Below are 22,094 nucleotides of genomic sequence, written 5' to 3' on the forward strand. Positions count from 1 at the left end.
CCGCACAGCGCGCGTCGCACAGCGAGGTGCAGCTTCAGAGGGACCTCCCGAGTCACTGACTCCTTTCACGAGCAACAGGGAGCTCCTTTGCGGGCGAGTATTTCACGTTTAATCAACACTTCCCCAGTTTGTGACCTATCACTGGGTGAAGATGCTATTTCGCACCACAGAGCCCCTTTAATACAATCTCCAGCTGTTTGTGGCTTGATTGAACCTTGAACGACTTCTACTTCGAAGCATTTTCACAAGCGTTCTCACACACAGAACAAACACCTAGGGTACAGCCTGCAAGACACACATGCACTTCAGACACCGCTGGCAGCCGGGCAGCCGTCCACCGCAGCAGTCGCCAGAGGCTCGTACGGTCACGGGCCCATGTGCACCTCACAGCTGAGGTCAAGACGTGAGATAAATCCTGTTAAAAGTGGCTTCTTTTCCCTGGTCACTACAGAGGGTTCCTGGGCACCTCGCTTGGACGGAGACTTCGGGTAAGGCTGGGAGAGATGGATCCTGCCCTGCACGTGCTGCTGATCCGCGGCACCTTCACGAGAAAATCACCTGGTCACCCCCTCTCCAGCAAGTCCGCGGGTCGGTGCCGTGGTGACCCCAGTCAGCTCTGCCCCCTTCCCACCACCCACACCAACAGTGTCCCGACGCCTGGGCAGCTCACTGGAGCCTGCGCTCCCCTCCAAAGCTGCACCTCGTCGCCCACTCGGCCCAGGCTCTGTTTCAGCCCATCCGGGTGACAGGGCTTTGCCGGCAGGTTCCCCGGCAGGAGAGCAGCTTTGGCATCACGGCGCGTAGGTACACACCAGGGCAGACCCTTGAACACCCTCTCTTTTTTTTTTCTTTTAAGCTTCTCCCTCCTGGTTTGTTTTTCAGATGAACCACACACACATTTGATTACCTCCAGCTATCGGCCACTCTCAGACCAATCGCACGTGGGACTACAGGTACCAGCCGCTCTCGTACACACACGGATAAGCACGTACGCACAGCAGCTCTGTGGCTCTGATCACTAAAAAGTACATTCTGGATACTAACCCTGCATTTTTCAACTAATTTGTACATTCCTGCTGGGATTGTGCTGCTCTCAGCTGTAGCTCAAAGCAGAATTTACTTTCTATTCACTCACTTTGTGTGTTAAACAGACAATCTGTTTTGGTATCACCGTTACTACCAAATGTTGCCTTGGCTTACTTAAAACTAATGCCTGCCACACTGCACACCATCTTTCCCTCTGGCCCTCAGCTTCTCTGTGTAAGGGATAATGTGCTCTCCCCAGCTCTGACCTGGCTGACACCGTGCCTTGGTGCCACCATCCAGATGAAACACAAAATCCAGAGAAGAAAATGAGTTCCCTGTGGTGTCACTGTGCCGCCAACCCTTGTTCACTCTGCCTCGTCCTCTCATCTCCCTCCTCCAGCCCACTTTTGGTTTTAGTAAAGCTTTTGGGACAGGGTCTAAAGATCCCAGTGTAGCCCATGGACAAGCGCCAGTTCCAGACCCTGTCCTGTTTTTCCTTAGAAAAAAATTCAGTTGTTACCTGCCCCATCGTCTCAGTCTGGGACAGCTCAGGGTCTTACACTCAACCGCCCACGTGCTCAGCACCGCACGCCCAGCCCAGCCCTGACACGGGCAGATAGACGATCACCCACCGACCCTCACTGGCCACCACGGAGGGTGGGAGAAATTCCCCAAGCCCTGGCAGCGCCGCAAAGAGACTGAGAGAGCAAAGGGACCTCCGGAGGTCTCCAGTCCGGCCTTCTGCCCAGAGCAGGACCAGCATCAGAGCAGGCTTCTCAGGACATGTGCAACCTTCAACGTGGGAATCGCACTGAACACCCCCTCTTCAAAGACCTTTAGCCACAAGCCAGCAGAGAGGGCCGAGTCTTCCCTGCTGGCTCCTGGGCAGGCGTGAATGCTCCATCGGGACGACCTTTCCTCTCTAGGAAGGGATTCCCCCCCCAGTTTGCCTTACCTACAGATTTTGTCCGTGGAATTCCTTTGCGCAGTGAAACATGGGGCTTCTCAGCTCCTGCAAGGACCCCCGAGTGGGCTGCCATGCCCTGGCGCTCGAAGAGGGACTGGAAGAGAAGAAAAGGACATTTCCATTCCGGACATCAGTGAGACTCAGCTGAGAGGACACGACGCTTCATCTCAGCCCCGCCCCCCCCCCGGTCCCTGACCGCGGGTGCAGCTGGGGCTCGTCCCCCCCGTCAGCCTGCGTGCCGGACCCTGGCCCTGCTGCCCCACGCTGGCAGCGGGACCCTGGCCGTAGCCCTGGAGGGGGCTTCCCTGGGGACAAGGACGGACCCTTCCTCACCTCTACTGCCCGCAGCCCATCCTCCGCACTGCCCCATCAGTGTCTCTCCAAAACCTGGGCTATTGCCCCTTGAAGGGTGAAACCTCCCTCCACCTGCCTGCCTGCTCCTGCCTGCACCTCCTCCTGCCTGCCTTGCCTCTCCCTGCCTGCCACTTCCCACCTGCCTGCTCCCCCACGTGCCTGCTCCTCCTGCCTGCCTGCCTCTCCCTGCCTGCCTGCTCCTGCCTGCCCCCCCCACCTGCCTGCCCCCCCCACCTGCCTGCTCCTCCCTGCCCCCCCGCCTGCCTGCCTCCCCCTGCCTGACTGCTCCTCCCTGCCGGCTCTCGGGCACTCTGTGCCCAGGGCAGGGTGGCACAGCGATGCCGACTCCGCAGCAGCCTTCCTCCCGTGGGAGGGCTTCGCTCAGGCCAGGCTCGGCTCACAAGCAGCCTGTCCCACTTTACCTCCTGCTCCAGAAGCTGCCTCCCACCGCCTGCAGCACTTTTGCAATCCAGACAGCCTGGAGCTGGCAGCCCCACTCCTACTCCATCCCTGCATCCCCTCAGAGGCGGCATTTTTGTCGTCTCCCATTCCTCCCGATCTCCAGCTCCATATCCAGAAAGCTGCAGCCGGACCAAGCTCTCCAGCTCGGCTTTCCACGCTCCTTTAGCTCTGCTCTGGCAATCCCGTCCTGGTAGGCGAGTGCCAAACAGCCCGCGCCAGCTCCTCTGCCACCCGCCTGGGCTCCTGCTCTGGGTCTGTCTCCCCCCCAGACTCTCTCCTTCCACTCCCCTGGGGGGCGAGTGCCAGGGCTGGCAGGCAGCCTCTGCCCTGGCACGACATGCCCTTCCCTCTCCCACCGCGAGCCCTCCTCTCTCACACTGATTTCTGCTGGCGTGATGCGCCGGCTTGTTGGTCGCTGCTTCACAGTGGCTGCCCTAGAATCCGCTTCGACAATGTCTGCTCTCAGCGCCGGCTCGGCTGCTGCCGCCAAAATCTCATCCAGTTTCTCTGAAAATCCAAACAAAAAGCAAACGGGTTAGCAAGGGCTGCCGAACCGAGGCAGGTCCCCACGACAGGCCCATTCCCTGCAGCGCGGCCGAGCGGGGAACGAACGTCCCCGTAGGGAGAGCAGTTCCGGGGCCTGCTGAGCACAGAGTTGAGAACACGGCCGCTCAAGTCATCTCCTCCCCAGCCAACGAAGAGTTCGGAGGTGTTTCTGGAGCCACCCACCCACCACCATGCACAACCAGGCACCGATGCACAACATGGCTCGCTGGGGGATGCACCGTGCCGTGACGCTTGCCCACCCCGGCTGCCCCTGGCGTGTCTGCACTGCCCAGGCACCCCTGAGCAGCCTGCCCGAACTCTGGGGTCTGACCTGCCAGCACCCGGGGGGCACCGCTCCCAGCTGTGCCACGCTGTGAGGAAGCCTCCATCCTCACATTAAAAGAGTACATTTTTGCCCAGCTGCATTTTCGATATTCGGAATGAGACCGAGTCCCCCTGACTGGGCGAAGGGGGACGTGGGCAGCGCCTGGGATACGGCAGGCAAGGGGAACCCAGGTGCCGCAGGGACCACAAGCAACGCAGAAGTCCACAGGACTCCACGGGACCCAGCCTGGCTCCAGCACAACCAGCGTCTGTTTGGGACAAACTGGGACATCTCCTCCCCGAGCGGATTCACGTGCCCGAATGGCCCTGACAGGAATGACCGCCCTGCAGGCGCAGGCTGGGGGGTCAGTGCCCGCCCGGGCCGTGGTGCAGCGGCAGCACCCGCAGAGCCGCCACGGCCACGTCCGTGTCGCCACGGGCCTGACCCACACACCAACTCCCAGGCCTGACCTCGGCCCTGTCTCACCACTACAGACCTGCCCGATGGGCTGGACTCGCGGCTGAAGGCAACAGACCTCGGTCTGCCCTGCCCGGGGTGCTCAGAGCAGCGGGGCCGCCCAGGCCCCCGGCCCGTCGCCCGTGCCGCCATGCCTGTCCTTCGGGGAGCAGCCGGCCCGCACTGCTCCCCCAGCCTGCAGAGCAGCCCTGGTCTGCGGCGCCCACGCCGCTCAGGCCAGGAGGTGAACCCGCCCCGACACAGCCCCGGCGGCCGCTGGGGTTTTCTGTGTGGGGCTGTCAAGCACCCCAAAACCCAGGACAGGGCAGCAGGGAGATGGTGGCCACCGTCACCACGGACCCCTCCTGAGCTCCCTCCGCGCGGAGGCAGGCAGGGTGCCGCAGAGCCGAGCTAGTGAAGGCTGTGGGGCTGGGGCTCAGCCCGCGCAGGGTCCCCTCACGTGTGGCTGCCCCGGCTCCTACAGCTCCCTGGGCCGGGCAGGGTCGAGTCTGTCGGCTCCATGTCATAAATGGTGTCAGCTGGCCCGGGAGCGCGGCCGTCACGCTGTCCTGGTGCTGTGCTGGGGCTGATGGGTGTGCCTTGGCATTTGCCAAGACTGGGTGCCTCCACCTCCGTGGCACAACCAAGGTGCCGTCCCGCTGAGTCGCCCCAGGAGAGGGGAGAAGATGTGCAGTGCTCATCCCGTCAGGCTCTGCCTGCCTTTGGGTAAGGCTTGTTCACTTCTGGGCTCCTTCCAGCCTGGCTGTTGAACGCGGACGGAGACATGTCACCGCTGTGGTGTGGGAGCTGCCGATCCTCGTGACCCGCAGTGCTGTGGCCATCAGGCCTGCGTTCCTACAAAACCCCGCTGAGGTGGCTCATGGGCCGGCATTCCTGAGCTTCAGGGACCAAAACCGAGCCCCAAATGCTGCAGGAGCCCAGTCTGCGGAGGGCTGAGCCCTGCGCAAACACTGATGCCAAGTGGTCTTTGCCAAGGGGACTTAAGTGCCCCCTGAGACCAGCACCCTTGGCAGCAGGTATCCACCATGGCCTGGGACTAAGGCCCTGCTCCAAGGAAAGAGCTTAGGCCAGCTCCCGAATTTCCTCGGCACGAATCCTCCAGTAGCCAACCACCCTTGTCTCCGGGGCACTCCACGGTTCCTCTTCCTCGCTGCCGCGCGGCGCTCACCTCAGAGGGGAGCTGGCTCACCCCTTATGGCCAAACACTGCTGAGCGACTGCGTGGACCTCGAACAGCCGAGCCTCAGGAGCGGGTGGGCCACGGGCTGATTCTAAAGACCATGTTCTGGAAACCTGCCCCACTGGTGTCTCTGGAAGCTGCTCCGGGCAGCCCTGTACCGTTGTTGGTTTGGGGACCCCAGCACTGGGAGAGGAGCGATGCTCAGTCCTCCCCACCTCCTCTGCTTCCAGCTTTACGCTACTTTCTGCCTATTAATGCCATCAGAGTGCAAGGAGACAAATAACTCTTTGTATCTGCCATGCCTTTGCTGGAGATGGAAGAGCATCCCCGAATGGATCCTGCCTGCTTCCAGGCTGCTGGGGCAGGAGATGAGACAGTGCTGGAGACAGCCTGATGAGTGACCCCCCAGGAATGGGCACATCCTGATGGTTCTGGCTGTCCAAAGTGGCAAAAGCTCTTCACCACGCCCTTGGAGAAGGCCAGCCTCAACATCAGGACATCCCTGGTGGCTGCCAGCTGATCATTCCAATCCATGGGACCTCTGCATTGCCACCACCTCTGGGTACCAACAGATCTGCTTGGTACAGAGGAGGTCTGAGGAGGTCCCTCAGAGACCTCCTGCTCCTAAGCCCTGCTCAGCTTCTTTCCTGTACTGTCACTGGTATAGTTGGTCCCTCACGTTCCCTGTTCCTGTGGAAACAGTTCCCCAGCTTCACATTACCAGGACAGAGAGTTTTGCTTCTGAAAGGCTAAGAACTGGGGTCAGGTCTCCAGGTTCCCTCCCCTCTACCCTGTGCCTGTGCTGGAGAAAAGCAGCGCTGTGTGCTGGCACAGGCTGAGCCTTCTCGCTCCGTTCAGGATTGTCCATCGCTGGCTCTCAGCCCTGGCAAGAACCTCCTGTTTCTGCAGCATCACTCAACACTGCATAGTGCAGCTGTCGCGTACGGAGCCTGCTGCAACCAGCTTCACCCCAGCCAGCCTGGGCACTGACCGCGTGGCTCCATGGTGGGCAGCCCTCTGCCCCTGGAGCCAGGGCACTCAATACCCAAACTAGCTCTCCCCCAGCCAGCTCGGGTACGCCCTCGGCGCTGCCACCAAACCCTGTCCTAGCACAGGCTCGTCCTTGGGTGCTTCCCTGGCGCGGGACCGTCGGGAGCAGCAGGACAGCCCGGGCAGAGGCAGAAGCAGAGGCAGCACCTGCCATCGCAGGACACAGCAAAGAGCGTGGCTGCCGCTTCACCCGACCGAGCTGCAGAGGCTGCGGGAGGCTGGACGCACGACCCCCACGTGCGGGGACGTTTCCGTGCGAGGCTCTTTCACCGCGGAGCAAACACAAAGGAAGCACAACGCCCGGGGAAGTCAGCCCTGGCGATTCACGGGGCCTGGCTGGCAAACGGGCATTCCGGCCCGCGCCCAGCACAACCGCGGCGGCGCTGCCAGGCAGGAGGACGACCCGCAGAGCTCCGGCTCCCCTGGGGCTGAGCCTTCCCGTGACAACGAGGGGACGGCGGCCTGGGCCAGTGCCGTGGGGTGCACCATGCGTGCCTGCGTGGGGAGGGCTGGGTGCTGGCTGGGCGGCTGACGGGGAAGGGAGGAGCCCCAGGATGTGCGTTTTCACTCACCCCCTTTTCTTCTCCGCATGGAGGCTTGGAATCAAGAAACAAAAGACAACATGAATGGCATGCACAGTTCCTGCTTTCATTCCCAGCTCAGCCTCACTGCCTGCCTGCGGTGCCTCTTCCCCGCACGCTCTCCCGCCTCCCAGCATGCTGGCAGGATCAGGCCCCGGCAGCGGAGCGCATGCCCGCCTCGCCAGGGGCTCTGGGATGAAGGCTCAGGCAGGGCAGGGGGTGCAGCACCTCGTGCATCCTCAGCTCCGTGGGGAGGCCAGTGCCTGTCCTGGCCCCGACCCAGGGACCGAACCGGGCCAGGCTCTCCTCCAGCCCCACTGCAGGGACCAGCCCTGCGCTGAGCCCTTCTCCTCTTCGCTCAGCCCAGGAAAGCAGAGGGAAGGTGCCATGGCAGCAGACCAGGAGGAGGTCTGGATGGCGTTTTGGAGAAACTCTTTTGAAAGCTTTTAATCCCTCCCAGCTCACTGAGGAGACACGGCAGGCTGCACGTCCCCCAGAGCCCCTTTCCTCTGCGTCCAGCCAGCGCCAGGACTGCAGGGCAGGAGCGCTTTGTTAGCAGCTTGCTGGGAATCTGCTTTTCCAAGGGAACCGGCACAACATGCAGCAAGAAAACGTCGCGGTATGGCTCTGGGCACACGGGGCGTTCTGTGAGCTGCAGGACAGGGATGGGCTTCAAGGAAAAACAGGCTGGAACCATCCGACAAAGCTCCCTTTAAGAAGCTGCAGGTAAAACCGTCCCTTTCAGTAGCACCACCATCCCCTTGAAAAAGGGGACTGGGCTCGCACCTGCATACCACTGAAGCGTGGGGCTGCTGACGTGCAGGAAAACTGCCCCTCTGGAGGATCAACCACCAGAAGATGAAGTGCAGGAGGAGGAACGATCCCCTGTTTTCCCTGTGCCGTGCTCCCTGGGGATGCGCGGTGGGACTGGCCACGGCACGCTCCCTGATCCACGGGACATGAAGTAGTGACTAACCACTACAATTTCCTGGAAAACATGTGGACTGAGACCAGTCACTGCCTACAAATCCCCCTCCCGGGAGACACGAGCGGCTGCCGCTCCTAGTCCCTCTCCAGGTAGGAGAGAGGCAGCGTCTAGATGCGAAATCCTCAGGGAGACCCAGAGGACTCATCTCTAATATATTCTCCAGCAGAGCTATTTCTCTGCTTTTCGTGACTTCCCTTTCCATAAGCTCGCTCCCCTCCCCCTCGAGCCCAGCAGCTCTGCTTGCCAAAACACATGCAAACGCCGCCTCCCCCCCCCCCCCCCGACTGCTGCGGGCTTCCACGGTGCAGGCCGTCCCACGGCGATGTCCTGCACCCCCTGTGGCACCCGCCCAGCTCAGCACCGCGGTTGGGGTGCCCGTCCCTGCGTGATGCGCGCCAGGCTTCGACAGGGGCATGATGTCCGCCAGAGACGAGCACATGCAGCGGGGGAACACGTTCTCACAGAGGCAACATGCTGCCGGTGCGTGCAAGCAGGCTAGGAACGGCTCTCAGGACCAGCAATCCAGAGTGAAAACATGAACCCTGGGGTCTGTGCAGTATCTGTGCAATGGGAAGAGCAAAAAGTGGAAGAAACGGGCTGTTCTGAATCCTCTCCTGATGGCTACCAGCAAACACAGTGCCTTCAGGGTTAGTAATAAAGGTCTGGAGAAGTGGGGAGGCAGGTGAAAATCGAGGCAGTGGGCTCAGCATGAAATAAATCACAGTGGCCATCAACCAGCTGATGCAAACCCTTAAAAGCTGAGGTTTGTCCCTTCAAACCTACATTTGGGCATGAGCCCGAACCCTCGAGGTCTCTTTCTTTCAGGAGAACCCCGCAGGGTTGTAAAGCCTGGACGTGCACGTCAGACAGGGAGCAGAGCAGAGCGAGAAAGGTCGTGGACCTTCCTTCAACGCCCTGAAAAAGTGAGGGGGTGATGGGGTCTCTGCCTCGGTTCCTGCCTCGCAGGGGGGTCTCCTCCCAGGCAGGACAGGAGTCTGCCGTGCCCAGCCTCTGCGCCACGGCCAGCGCCCACATCTGTACACATCACCACACTCTCGCCCAGCAAAACCAGAAACACCAACAGCAGAAAGCATGAGCCGGGGCAGCAGGCAGTGCCGAGAGCGGCGCCCTCTCGCTCTGCCGACGCTCTCGGTGGGCACACCCGACTGTGCCAGCCCTGAACAGCCCGTCTCGGCAGAGCCAACCTCGTCTGCGCCACAGCTGCAGCTGCAGCGTGGCTGCCCTGAAGGATCCCCCCGTAAGGAGGGGACCCTCCGCATCTCCTGCTGCCCGGCTGGCCGCAAGGGCCATGTGGCCGCCGTTCTGCTAGCCAGCCTCCCCGGCTGCGCCGGCACTGCCAGCGCCAGCGGAGCACCCTGCGGCCTCCGCAGCGCCCGGGGGACAACGCGCGGCAAAAATAAGCAAATGGTTCTCTGCAGAGGGGAGGGACTGCCGTTCGGAGCCCTGCAGCTCTCAGCTGGTAGGATGCTACTGGGGGGAGCCCACTGCACTGGGAAGGCGTGGGCTCGACGGGGTCGCCAGAATAGCTGGGAAGACCGAGGGGCTTCAGCTCAGGGCACGTGGAAGCGAGGATGGGCTGGGGGTGGAGGGGCTTTAAGAGAATATGGGAACATGGAGCTGCAAGCTGGGATACCAAAGCATCTGGAAACGTGGGTAGGCTCTGTAGTGACAGCAGAACGTGTGAGCGTGTGTGCATAGGCATGTGCGTGTGTAAGGGGGGAAGGGCAGCCCATGGGCACGCCAGCTAATCTGGCAGCATGTGGTATCTGCCTGGAGGTAGAGGAAAATAAAAACAAGGGGCTGTTCGGCGTGCGGGAGGAGCGGGGTGCCTGACGGACGGGGCACGGGGGCGGCAAGCCTCTCCGCAAGCACACGGAGGCATCCAGCCTCCTTCCCCCAGGCTGCCTCTCCGGGGATGCGGCACTGAAGGGGGGTGGACCGGCTCTCGGGGGGGGCTCCCGTGCCCCCGGCGGCGGGCTCTCAGCCCCCCGCGCCCCACACACCGCTACGCACAACGGAAACCCGGGCGCTGGCGCCACATGCGCGTCGCCTCGTCCTCATGCACCCCTCTGGAGAGGGTACGTCGGGCGAGCGCGCTGCCCGCCCCGGCCGCGGCCCCGCATGCTCCCCGTGCAGCCCCGCATGCACGCGCGAGCCCCCGCCACCGCTTACCCAGCTCCTCCAGCTCGGCCGTCATGGACTTGGAACGCAGCGTCAGGGTGGTGCTGGGCGCTCTCTTGGGAGGCGGCGGAGCTGAAAGGAAGAGAGACGGCATTTTGCATTTCTTGTCCAGGAACTTACGAGGAGTGGCCAGATGCAGGTGCCACTTCTTCTCCACAGCCTGGATCTCCTCGTACTCGCGGGATGAGGAGTCGCACTGCTGCAGGATCTTATTGAGGCTGCGCGTGGAAGCGAACTTCTTCATGGTCTCGGTAGCACAGTCCGGGGCACGGGGCAGGCCCCGGCGCGGAGGGGCCGGTGGCTCCCGCAGGCACGTGCACGCTGCCCAGGCTCCCACAGCCCTCAGCGGAGGAGAGTCCAAGTCATGTCCCCGGGCTGCGCCTGCCCCCCTGCCGCTACCGGAGATGCTACGGCTATGAAAGCCTCTCGCGAATTAAATCTGTCTCAGGCAGCTGGCTGCCTGCCTGTGGGACTCAGCAAACAGCTTTGATGGCTGCTTCCCCTCCGCACACGCCATGGGTGGAGGGTAGGAGGGAGAAACAAGTCCAGCAGGCCTGATCTCAGTCTCTCGTTCCCGCCTCGGCGCGGCGCATCCCCCAGCGAAACGCAGCCCACCCACCCTCCGCCGCCGGCTCGGCCGTGTCCAGGACGGGCTGAGGCTCCCGCGGCCCTAGCGAAGCGCTGGAGGCGGCCGGCTCCGTGCCGGGCGGCCGAGGCACATGGCTGGCACGAGGCGGCGCGGGGCTGTGCCGAGGGGCTGCCTAGCCGGGCCGGCCCGCGGGGCTGCCCCTGAGGCGCCGCATGCCATGAGCCCACCGGAGCGGGGACGAGTTGAAGGCTCTTCCTCTTCACTTGGGGTGCCTCCTCCTCCTCGCTTGCTCGCTGACAATGCTGGATTCAACGCTCAGGCATTGCCATGGCAACCGGAGCTTCAGGCTTTGCTAGCGCTGCCGCCTGCATCAGAGACCCCAAACGGGGCGGATTCAGCCGGAGAACGCCAGTCCCACACAGGCCTCCATCGCCCGCAGAGGAGGCGAGCCCCAGACGGGGGGGGACGGGGGTCTGGACCCCCCTCCTGCCACGCTGCAGCCGGGGTCCCGCGGGGGGCACTTGGCTCCGGGCCCCGCACCCTGGGCTGGAAGAGCGGCCGCCCACCTCCGCGGGCTCAGGGCATGGGCAGCGGGCAGGGACGGGCAGCCGCTCGCCGGCTGCAGGGCTGGAAGCACCAGGAAAAGCGGCGAGCAGCACTGGCGGTGGTCCCAGCACCGATTCCCGAGCCTCAGCCTTCCCCACAACTCGTGCTTTTGTGCCGTGACAATATAATTGCAGCTCTTAGTGTCAGCGCGCAGAGCTGCCTCCCTCACCCACGCTCTGCGGGCTGCGCTGGGGGCAGCACCCAGCACCCTGCTCCTGTACCCCCCAGCCCCCCGCGCCGGCCTGCCCCGGAAAAGGCTTCTGCCCCACAGCCTGCGCCCCACACACGGCCCGGAGCAGGGGCGGACAGGGACAGTCTGTCCTGTGCTGCCGGCTACTCCCAGACGTGCCCCTGCCCTCCACCGCTGGCTGCCCGAGCGAGGTCCTACCCTCCGCAACCTGCTCCCAGCTGTGCCTCCAGCCTCCCTAGCTGGCTGTCCTCAGAGGTGTCCCCCCCATACACAGCTGGCTGCCTCCCATCCAGCTGCCCTCCCGATGTGCCCCTGCCCTCCTCAGCTGGACGCCCCCTACCCCAAGGGCTGCCCTGCCCCACTGGACACGAGCACATCAGCCCCCCACCAAACTCCCCTTCAGGCCCCACCTCTGGCCGAGGGTCTCGGCTCTGCCCTCGGGTCCCGGGGACAATGGGGCAAAGGCCCACAGCCTTCTGGGGGCCCCATGGCCACCTGTGCCCCCCGAGTGAGGGCAAGTCCCACCTGTGGCCAGCAGCCCCAGCACTGGCCACGCCCCCATGGGGCAGCTCCCAGCCACAGCGACTCCCCAAGAGAGGACAGACTCCACCCAGGCACCCCACACTGCCACGGGGGCTGCCCTCCACCCTGGCCCCTCCTTGCACTCCCATGGGCACCGTCCTCCACCCCGACGCCCCCCGCACCCCGACAGGGACACCTCTCCACCCTGACAGCCCCACACTTGCCGGGACAGCTCTCCATCATAACCCCCCTCAGACAGCGGCGCCGGTTCCTCACCACAAGACCCCCCCGCACCCTGAAGCAGGGGCAGTTCCCCCCCACACCCCACGACCCCCTCGGGGCAGCGGAAGCCTCAGCTCTCCAGCACAGCCCGCCGCTGGCACCACGGGCTGCAGGGGCCAGAAGCCGTCCTGAGGAGGAGTTGGCTCCAACTGTCCCACTCCGGTCCCGAGGAGGAGCCGTCCACCTGTGCCAGACTCCTGGCAGACCCACGGGCTTCTGCACGCCTGCTCACACTTAGGCGACGCAACCCCCCGTTCAGAGAATCGCGAGACTCCACACCTACCCTTCTTCCGAACAACTTCTTCTGATTCTGGCTTGCGGCTGACGGAAACAACTTTCATCACCAGGTGGTTCCCCCCTTGCCGGATCAAGGAGACCACCTGCTTGTGCCCCACCTTCACCACGTTGACACCATTCACCTAGGACACAAATGGAAAGAGAGCAGCGTGAAGGCTGGCTGTCACAAGGAGAGCAGGCAGAGGGCAAGACCGATGGATGTCAAGCTGCAAAACCAGACCATTTTGCATCTCTGCATCTGTTTTTACAGCCCAGCACAGTCTGGATTTAAGCTGTGCCTGTGGGATGTCACCTACCGGCGACCTCAACCTTCTGGAGAGGCTGAGGGACCTGCAATGGGCCAACGCAACCCAGCGCACACCAGGGCTGCAGCCAGGTGGCAAGAGCTGGACCTCCCCCTTCCTACAGGGCCATCAAGGCAGCTCACTAAAAACTGGGCATTTCCTAGTTCTGCCGGGGTATTCGGCAACCAGAGGGGAGACTCCTGGATCTGCGAGTCTCGAGCTGTGGCACAGGTCTGCAAGAGGCGCTGGAAGAGCACAGGCACCTGCGCGGAGCAGAGGGATCGCCCCAAACAGCTGAGCCGCCCTGTCCCCGCCAGCAGCGACCCGTGTTGTACAGGCAGAGACACGTGTCTGCTCCCCGAGCTACCGACACGCTGCCCGATGCCTTCCAGGGGTCTACAGGACACGTGCCGAAGCTCACTCCTGTCGTTGTTTTCAGCACTACCATAACCTGTTAGCTTCTCGGCCGACAAGCACCGGGCTGTGGTGGCAGGCTGGGAACCTCTAAGACACAAACCCAAGAAATAAACTGGAAAACACAACCTCAGCACTTGGGTGTCTACCAAGTGGCAATGAACACACGGTTCTCCACGGGGGGTTAACAGATGGACCCTCACCTTGGGTAACTGAGGTTTAGGTGTAGTGGGGATGAGGGTGCTTCACCGCTGGACAAACTGGTTTCAGCTTTTGCAGCTGAGTTACCCGCTTTGTAAAGGAACCAGAGGTGTTTGCACACTTTGGCAGCCACATTTGAAATGTGCTGGGTACTGTGGGGCTGCTGCTGCCCTACATGTAAGAGACCAACTGATGGCAAACAAGAGATGACTGATTCATAGAGTCACAGAACAGTTTGGGTTGGAAGGGACCTTAAAGACCATCCACTTCCAACCCCCTGCCCTGGGCAGGGACACCTTCCACCAGAGCAGGTCGCTCCCAGCCCCGTCCTGCCTGGTCTTGAGCGCTGCCAGGGAGGGGGCAGCCACGGCTTCTCTGGGCAGCCTGTGCCAGGGCCTCACTGCCCTCCAGGGAAGAATTTCTTCCTAAAATCTCATCTCAATCTCTCCTCTTTCAGTTTGAAACTGCTGCCCCGTCTCCTCTCAATACAGGCCTTGGTATAAAGCCTCTCTCTTTCTTACAAGACCCCTTTAAGTACTGCAAGGCTGCTAGAAGTTTCCCCCGGAGCCCTCCCTTCTCCAGGCTGAGCAACAGGAGATGGAGGACCCAGCCCTTCCCCTGCAGGTTTGCTCCAAACGTTCACTAACTCCAACCCAGACCCGCTCCTGTAGTACTACCAAGGAACCGGTTTTCAGGCGCAGGCTCTTGTGCTGCCCCCCCCTCACGCACAGCCCCCCACCTCCCTCGCCACCGGCGCCGTCCCTTCGCACGCGCGTGGGATCGTGAGCGCCACAGGCTGAAACGCACAACTACCCTGGGCGCTGGAAACTTCGCCATTTCAGGAACGTTTGGGTTTTATGTTTCAACTCCAGCTGGAGATGTTTGCTCTTTAGGGTAGGCTGGGCTGTTGTTTAAATAATTAAAAGTAGGTGGGTTACAGCCTTGGCAATACATGAGCCGTAGTGCTGTTTTCTACGAAAAACTGTACATATATATATATAAATTTATATGTCAAAATGAAAAAAGAGGTTGAACTAAATTCTGAAATGGAACGTTAACATTTTCCAAGATGCAAAGCTTTTGAAGCAGTAATTTTATTTCAAATATTCAATTGATTCAATTTTGATTGATTCAACAATCATTTAATTTGCATGAAAACACACATTTTTCTCAGAAAAATGGATTTTGACGAAACTACCAGCCTACTCCAGTTAAATCGCCTCTTAATCTTTTGTTTTGGATGAACTGGATGGAATGGATTGAGCCCCGGAGCACGGTTATCCTGTGTTTCCTCCTGACCCTAACCCACTTCAGCAGCTTTCCTTCTTCAGCCCTTTCGTTTTCCAAAGCCCCTCAGCACAGCAGGGCCCGGGGCCGTGCGGCGTCTCCCCTGCACTGCTGCCATTTATCAGCTCAGGCTCCTTCCCAGAGCGCGTCCGAACCCCCCCGGCAGCACCAGGTCTGAGAGACCCCCAGGAGCCCCGGCCCCGGCGGTTCCTCGCCAACAGGCACTTGCCCAGACCCGGCACCTGGCAGATCTGTGGACCGGTTCCCAGGCACCGCGCGGGGTGGTACTGGGGATGTCACACAGCGGTAAACAAACCCCGTCAGACCCCGACAGTTACCTTTATCACACAACCCTGACACCTCCAGGAACGAAATGACATTTGCTCCGCCACGGTTTCTGCTGGTGGTTACGCTCCACTCTAACTCTCTACCAGCTGCCCACGGCACCTGACTGTTTACTTTTTGCCAGCAGCTGGTACCAGACTCACAAGCTTGTAATTAACTGGATCATCCCTTTGCCCCTTCCAAACGCCAGCGCTCTGCCAGCCTCCTGGCACTGCCCCAGCATCGTACAATTACAAAATGCAAATACTGAACAATCACCACCTGGAAGACGCTTACGGCTTCGGTTACTAAGGGCTCGGAAAGCGTTTCATCACCTGCACGTGACACGTGCACATCACCCTGCTCCCTTCCAAATAAAGGACAGAAATACTGACAGAACACGCCTGGCCTTTCTGTTCCATTTCTCATCATCCAAACTTGTCCACCCAAGCGGGCAGCAGTTCAGATCTTTTCGTTTACTCGGATGCAGAGGAGGAGTGGGAGGTTCTGACCCTGCGGGCTGGAGAGGTGAGACCCTCTCCCTCCGCTCCATCCTGGCGCAGCACTGGTGGCACAAGCCAGGGTACATGGTCTCCAGGAGACCACCGACTGCTGTGGCACCCACCGCCTGGCAGAAGCGTGACCCGAGCACTGTATCCCCTCGGTGTTCTGGCAGACCGTTGGCGTTTTTACTGACAGTCAAGCGACAGATGGAAAATGTTGATTTTCAGTTGTTTATAACTCGGTGAGACCAGGGATGAGGAGAAGGTGCCAATGTGGTCAGACAGCTTCTTGCCTGATGCGTTTCAAAAGCGTCCACAGACGGACACCTCCTACAAAAGCCGTCAGACACCAGCTTAGCCTGTGTCGTGCAACTTCACCCACCGCTGGGCACTCCTTGACTGTCCAAGAGCATGAAAAAGCACGCTAAGGGCCAGCCATGAAAGACAACAGGAACATGACAGTGGCCAGTAAGTGCAGAGTCTCAGTGCCACGCCTGCCCAGGGCCACCAACTTGATCCTGTGCCTCTCTGAAACACCCTTGGCCAGAAGGACATCAACACAAAGCCACAACCAAACCGGCCAGAAACATGCCCGAGCTGGGCCAGGTTATAAAATCTGCAAAGGAAAGCTTTGCCACTGCAGAGTGAACGTGAACAATTTGGCCTATGGGAGAAGAATAACATCTCTGCTGCTGTGTCAAACGGCGGGAACAGCACATGCAAGGTCTTCCAGTGACAACCTTGACATGTTGGTCCCACATTGCCAGGTCCTTCCTGTGAAAGATGGAGTAAACCCAAGCAGGCGCTCCAAATCAGAAAACTGTAGCTCAAGGAAGGACACCTTGCAGAAAGCAGGTAAGAAAAGCCGTCAAGATACCAAAAATAACAGAAGAGGTCAAGAACGAGTGTTATACAGTAAAGCTGAGCACAGGGGCGACCGGGCAGACAGTCGCTTGTACCACGCAAGAACGTCTGGGGGAAAAAAACCACTTTCTGAAAAATATGAAATCCTGATTCACCCCCTGTTCCTGGTGACACCCAAGAAGATGAACTACAGAAGCTGCAAACAACTTTGGCTAAATGCTCTTCTGAGCAAAGTTTCTCCAACAGTTGCTCTTGAAAAATTCAAAATGCAAAGAGAGGAACACGCCTGATAAACAGCCGAGCTCACCGAGAAGACGGCGTGAAGATTTTCAGCTCTTTTTCGGCTTCAAAGCTGCGCTGAGTCAATACGGCATGACGAACCGCGCACTGGGATCGCAGAGCCTGGCACCGGGGCCGGGTTTGTAACCTGCAGCAAGGTGCGCTCTCACCAACAGCGAGCAAACCAGCGCTTCAAGACACTGCTCCACCGCGGGAAGGGGGACCTGACACCAGCCCTTGCCAGCACTAACGGGCTGCCGGGCGAGGCCACAACAGACCCTGGGCACCAGGTGCCCAAGCGGGGACACGGGGTCCCATTTGCTGGTGCTGCTGATCCGCCGAACCGGGAGAGGATCTCAGCCAAGCCATCCCCCACCTTCAGCGGTAACGAAACGTCAGAACCGCGCTCTCAGGAGCACAATACCATCTCCCACAGGAGGAAGAAAAGCACTTAGACATAAAAAGAGGAGGCAGCAAAATGAACAAAGCAAACTGTTTCATCTCTCTGAGCAGACCCATGCACGGAGGATCCCTGTCACGCAGACAGCCTGGGGCTGTCTCACGACGCTGGAGCGACACAGGGGAATTGCCTGAGACACACACACACAAATCAGGTTTTGATCCTCGTCTATAAAGTGTAGAGATGAACCTTCAAGAAGGCCGGCAGCTGGGAGCCCTGCCCATGGAATTAAACACTCCCAACGATTGCTGGCCCTCGAACGGGGAGGTGTTGGAATGAGAAAGATCAGACAGGCAGGAGTGGAAATGTGACTGGTTTTGATCCAGCAACAAAGAAATCTCAAGTTTCTTGGACACAATTGCCTGATGAGGATGCCCTGCTCTTGGAGATATCCTTTTGGCCTGGAAGAAGACACTTGATCAAGAGTCAAATCATGCAGATTTGACTTCTAGAAAACATAAAAGAACAGACATAGAAATGTGAAGACACTATGTCAATGTCTGAGCATTGTAATCTGCTGCAACTATCTCCTGAGCATCAATGCTGAAGATCGCCAGGAGGACTCCCAAACTGAGTGAGAGGGCAAAAGGTGGCAGATGGGCCACGATGCAGATACATGCAAAGTCACGCTTCTAGGGAAGAGCCATCTGAACGTGCTGCGTGATGCTGAACATGGCCCTGGTGGGTACCGCTCCACAGAGGTGCTTATACTGGCAGCTCTCAAAATCATGGGCTCTGTACACAACAGCAGCCAAAAAACCCAACAAAATGTATCAGGGAAGAGGTGGAAATCAAGGTGGGCGATGTCATGTGGGGCTATGCTGACCCTGCACGTGCCCACCTTCAGTGCTGTGTGCAGGTCTGGTTCAGCGTCTCAAGGAGGAAGCACTGGCACTAGAGAAGGGCCAGAGAAGGGCAACCAGAATGGTCAAGGGGATGGAGCAACCGCCCTGTGAAGACCCACTGGGAAGGGTGGGACTATCAAGTGTTGGACCAGGCTGCCCAGGGAAGGGGCTGAGTCACCGTCCTTGGAGGTATTTAAAAGACATGTAGACGTGGTGCTGAGGGACATGCTTTAGCAGTGGGCTTGGCAGTGCTGGGTTAAAGGTTGGTCTCGATGGTCTTAAAGGTCTTTTCCAACCAAAATGATTCTCCAGTTTGGAGAAGAGGAGGCTTAGGGAGGCACACGGCCAAGGCTTACAACCCCCCAAAGGCAGGGGATACAGTGAAGGCAGAGCTGCTGTTCACCGAGTCCCGCAGCATTAGGAGGAGAGGGCTCTCGACAGGACTAGTGGCAGATCAGGTAAAACCTGACAAAAGCTAGACTTCTTCATGCAGCAGGCAACGGTCGTCTGGAGCTGGCTGCCATGGGAGGCCACGGAGGTGGGCAGATTCAGAGAGCGATTAGATGAATTCCTGGGGAGCAGGTCCTTGCACAGATACCAACAGTCATTCCTGCTGGCATCCCTGGTGTGACGACATTGGATGCTGGAAGGCGCGAGGGGAATGGATCACCCAAAACGGCCAGGCACACGTGACCTCCTTAATTAGCAGCATCTTGTATTGCTGCTGTCAAGGACAGGGCACTGGGCTAATGGACCGTCAGCGTGGCCCAGTGGGACATTTCATACATTCAGTCTGACCCCCCCCCAGCAAGCTGATAAGGATATGAAGCTTTAGTAGTCTGTCACAGAAGATACAGTCCCCATGCTTGTGATCATCTCAGCAGCTTTTCTATGCTCCTGTTCCAGCCTGAACCCATCTTTCTCCAACACAGAGTTGTAGGGTGGGGGGTATTACTCCAGATGAGCTCTTATATGACTTCAGTAACAGCACTAATAGCCCCTTCCTTGTGACTGACCAACGAGCCCCTACGGCAGAAGAAAGCTCTGAGAAGAGGCAAGGGCTATGTGCTCCTGAAGCTCAGGGAAAAACGCAGGGAGTGATTGACTAGAGCTGTTGCAACCAAAGCTGAACCCATCTCAACAGCGAGGGGACTGAAGGGCAGCCTTTGCTTTAGGTCAACTGGCTACAGCAGCTGAGTGGATCACCCAGCTGGGCCAGGGGAGGGGATCTGCTGGCTGTACCAGCTGGGTGGGTCAGCCAGCTCTGTAACTTCATCCTTGCACTAATGAGGGAGCGCAAAAGTCTTCCTGAGTTAGCAAGACCGGAACCGGGGAGAAGGACTACAACTGGATTAGCCTGGCAGAGAACATAAACACCAAGCGACAAACAGCAGTCAAAGACAGCGACGTGCTTGGGCTGGTGTCAATCCACTCATGCCTTCAAGGTGACGGGGGACGGCCAGTGTCGTGACGGGGAGCAGATTACACAGACTGGTGACGAGAACCACAGCTGTATGGTGATTCAGCCGTGTACTGCATCTGCTACACGCTGCTAAGTGCAATTTGTATTTGCATTTGATTTACATTGCTGTACCGTTCTGCTAGATCAAAATCCCATGTAATGTCAAATAACTTCAAATAAGTGAATTCGGTGCGAACCACTGAACCCACCACGTGTGGAGCACGTAAAAGCAGCCGGTCAGAGTGCTGGACTGTGACCTGGGTTTAGCCCATCTGGCTACTCTGAAGCACGAGAAAACTTCCTCCCCAAGGAGATGCCACCTTTGCAGAGATCAATGGTACATTCGTGAAGTCCCCAGCGTGGCGCCAGCACGGCTGGGATGGACAAAATGTTCCCAGCTGAAGTCAGACTGTGGGAAAAAGAGAACAGAAAACTCCGTCCCCGTGCAAGGAAGGAATCCTTTAACGGTACCCAACGCTATGACAATGCAGCATTTGATCATTGGAGGAGGATAAAGGTACTACCCCTGCAGCTTCAGCAACCATGCTGCGGTCCGTTCTGGACACTTCGTTACCCAAATGATGTCAACTGGGGAGCAGGAGCTTTGAGAAATGCACAATACTATCAGAAAATTAGAAGGGCTGAGCTCTGAGGAAAGACGGAAAGACCTCCCGTTCTGTGGTCCCTGTCTGTGCACAAGAAGCCTGACCTGACACTGAATCACCTGAATGACGCACGTGCCCAGGAAGAAGAACTTACTTAGAGGAACATAATCTCTGAAGCCTGAATTAAGCTTGTTCTGCTCCAGAGCCCCACCATGGCCATCCACCAGGAGAACGAAGGGTCCATCAACCAGGACACGCACAGACCACTAGGCAAAACTCAGCAGGTTTTGGGGGTAAATCTTCACCAACAGGAACAAACCCCTACGTCACTCCTCAGAGCAGAGCGCTCTGGATATGCAATTGCCAACTGCACCCTTCCAGCATCGCAAAGCACTTGAACTGGAGAAGGGCTGGAAGATCATCCAGAGGGACCTGGACAGGCTGGAGAGGTGGGCCCAAGCCAACCTCATGGAGTTCAACAAGGCCAAGTGCAAGGTCCTGCCCCTGGATCGGGGCAATCCCAAGCATAGACACAGGCTGTGCAAGGAGTGGATCGAGAGCAGCCCAGGGGAGGATTTGGGGGTGCTGGTGGGTGATAGGATGAACATGAGCCAACAGTGGGCGCTTGCAGCCCAAAAAGCCAACCGTATCCTGGGCTGCATCAAGAGCAGCGTGGCCAGCAGGTTGAGTGAGGGGATTCTGCCCCTCTACTCTGGTGAGACCCCACCTGGAGTACTGCGTCCAGCTCTGGAGCCCCCAGCACAACACAGACATGGATATGCTGGAGCGAGTCCAGAGGAGGGCTACAAGATGGTCAGAGGGTTGGAACACCTCTCCTACGAGGACAGGCTGAGCAAGTTGGGCTTGTTCAGCCTGGAGAAGACAAAGCTCCGGGGAGACCTTCAAGCGACCTTCCAGCACCTGCAGGGGGCCTACAAGAAGGCTGGGAGGGACTTTCTCCAAGGGCCTGCAGTGACAGGACGAGGGGTGATGGTTGGGAGCTGGGAGAGGGCAGGTTTGGACTAGAGACCAGGAAGAAGTTCCTCACCCTGAGGGAGGTGAGACACTGGCACAGGTTACCTAAGGAAGCTGTGGATGCTCCATCCCTGGCAGTGCTCAAGGCCAGGTTGGATGGAGCCTTGAGCAACCTGGTCTGGTGGGAGGTGTCCCTGCCATGGCAGGGGGCTTGGAACTGGGTGGTCTTTGAGGTCCCTTCCAACCCAAACCATCCTGTGATCATCCAGAGCCTAAGATGCTCCTTCTGAGAGCCTGAGCTCTTCCCACCTCTCCCAGGCAATCTCATTCTCTGGGCATGGGACATACTGGTGCAGAAATGCTTTGAAATGGGATTTCGCTAAAATCCACAACTGTGGTTATCCAGGGGATCTTCTGTGCAGGCACTGAGATCTGCAATGAGCTGTCTCCCTCCAAGCCGGGCGATGGAATTCAATGCCCACACACCAGAGCTACCGGCCCTCATCAGCCCTCCTTCGCTGCGCTGAGCAAGACGGACTCCTTAAGCCTCACGCCCTTTTTTCGGCTGGTGAATCATGCTGAGGCCCTTTTAGAAATCCGCTCAGTAACGTCAGATCCAGCCCGCGGTGTGAATGTCTGTCTGACTCGCACAAAGCGATGTTCTAGTGATCTTCCAAAGCTGCAGCCAGAACAGGCAAGTTCACACGACTCTGAAGTTCGTCCTTTACACACACAAGATCTCTCTGCCGCGTCCTGTGCCACCAGCTAACGATAACGCAATTATCTTGGAGAAACCCGTGTCCTTTGCTGAATCACATTTTTCCAGGGTAATTTCATACCCTGTAACCTACGTTCTTTCCTTGCAGACACGTCACCTTGCACGGTCTGCTGGAACATGGCTGCTTCATCAGGGAAGCCAGACCGTTCTGCAGCCGTGACTTTACTGTT

The 22,094-nt window shown here is 59.0% G+C and overlaps 1 protein-coding gene across 2 annotated transcripts in view; it reads right to left on the bottom strand.

Annotated features, from left to right (window-relative positions):
• SHANK3 (SH3 and multiple ankyrin repeat domains 3) overlaps positions 1-22,094 on the bottom strand; it is a 342,763-nt gene that overhangs the window by 33,558 nt on the left and 287,111 nt on the right. Inside the window, exons 16-20 of one of the 2 annotated variants that reach the window (XM_086475373.1) lie at positions 12,630-12,765; positions 10,149-10,229; positions 6,959-6,982; positions 3,186-3,316; positions 1,982-2,087 (exon numbers count right to left, since the gene is read on the bottom strand). In XM_086475373.1, coding sequence (XP_086331499.1) covers positions 1,982-2,087; positions 3,186-3,316; positions 6,959-6,982; positions 10,149-10,229; positions 12,630-12,765 — 478 coding nt within the window. The remainder of the gene's footprint in view (positions 1-1,981; positions 2,088-3,185; positions 3,317-6,958; positions 6,983-10,148; positions 10,230-12,629; positions 12,766-22,094) is intronic. The other variant, XM_086475378.1, reaches the window with a different exon arrangement.

This window comes from Leptosomus discolor, chromosome 1 (assembly GCF_034619465.1).
Source record: "Leptosomus discolor isolate bLepDis1 chromosome 1, bLepDis1.hap2, whole genome shotgun sequence".
In the NCBI taxonomy this organism is placed as follows: Eukaryota; Metazoa; Chordata; class Aves; order Leptosomiformes; family Leptosomidae; genus Leptosomus; species Leptosomus discolor.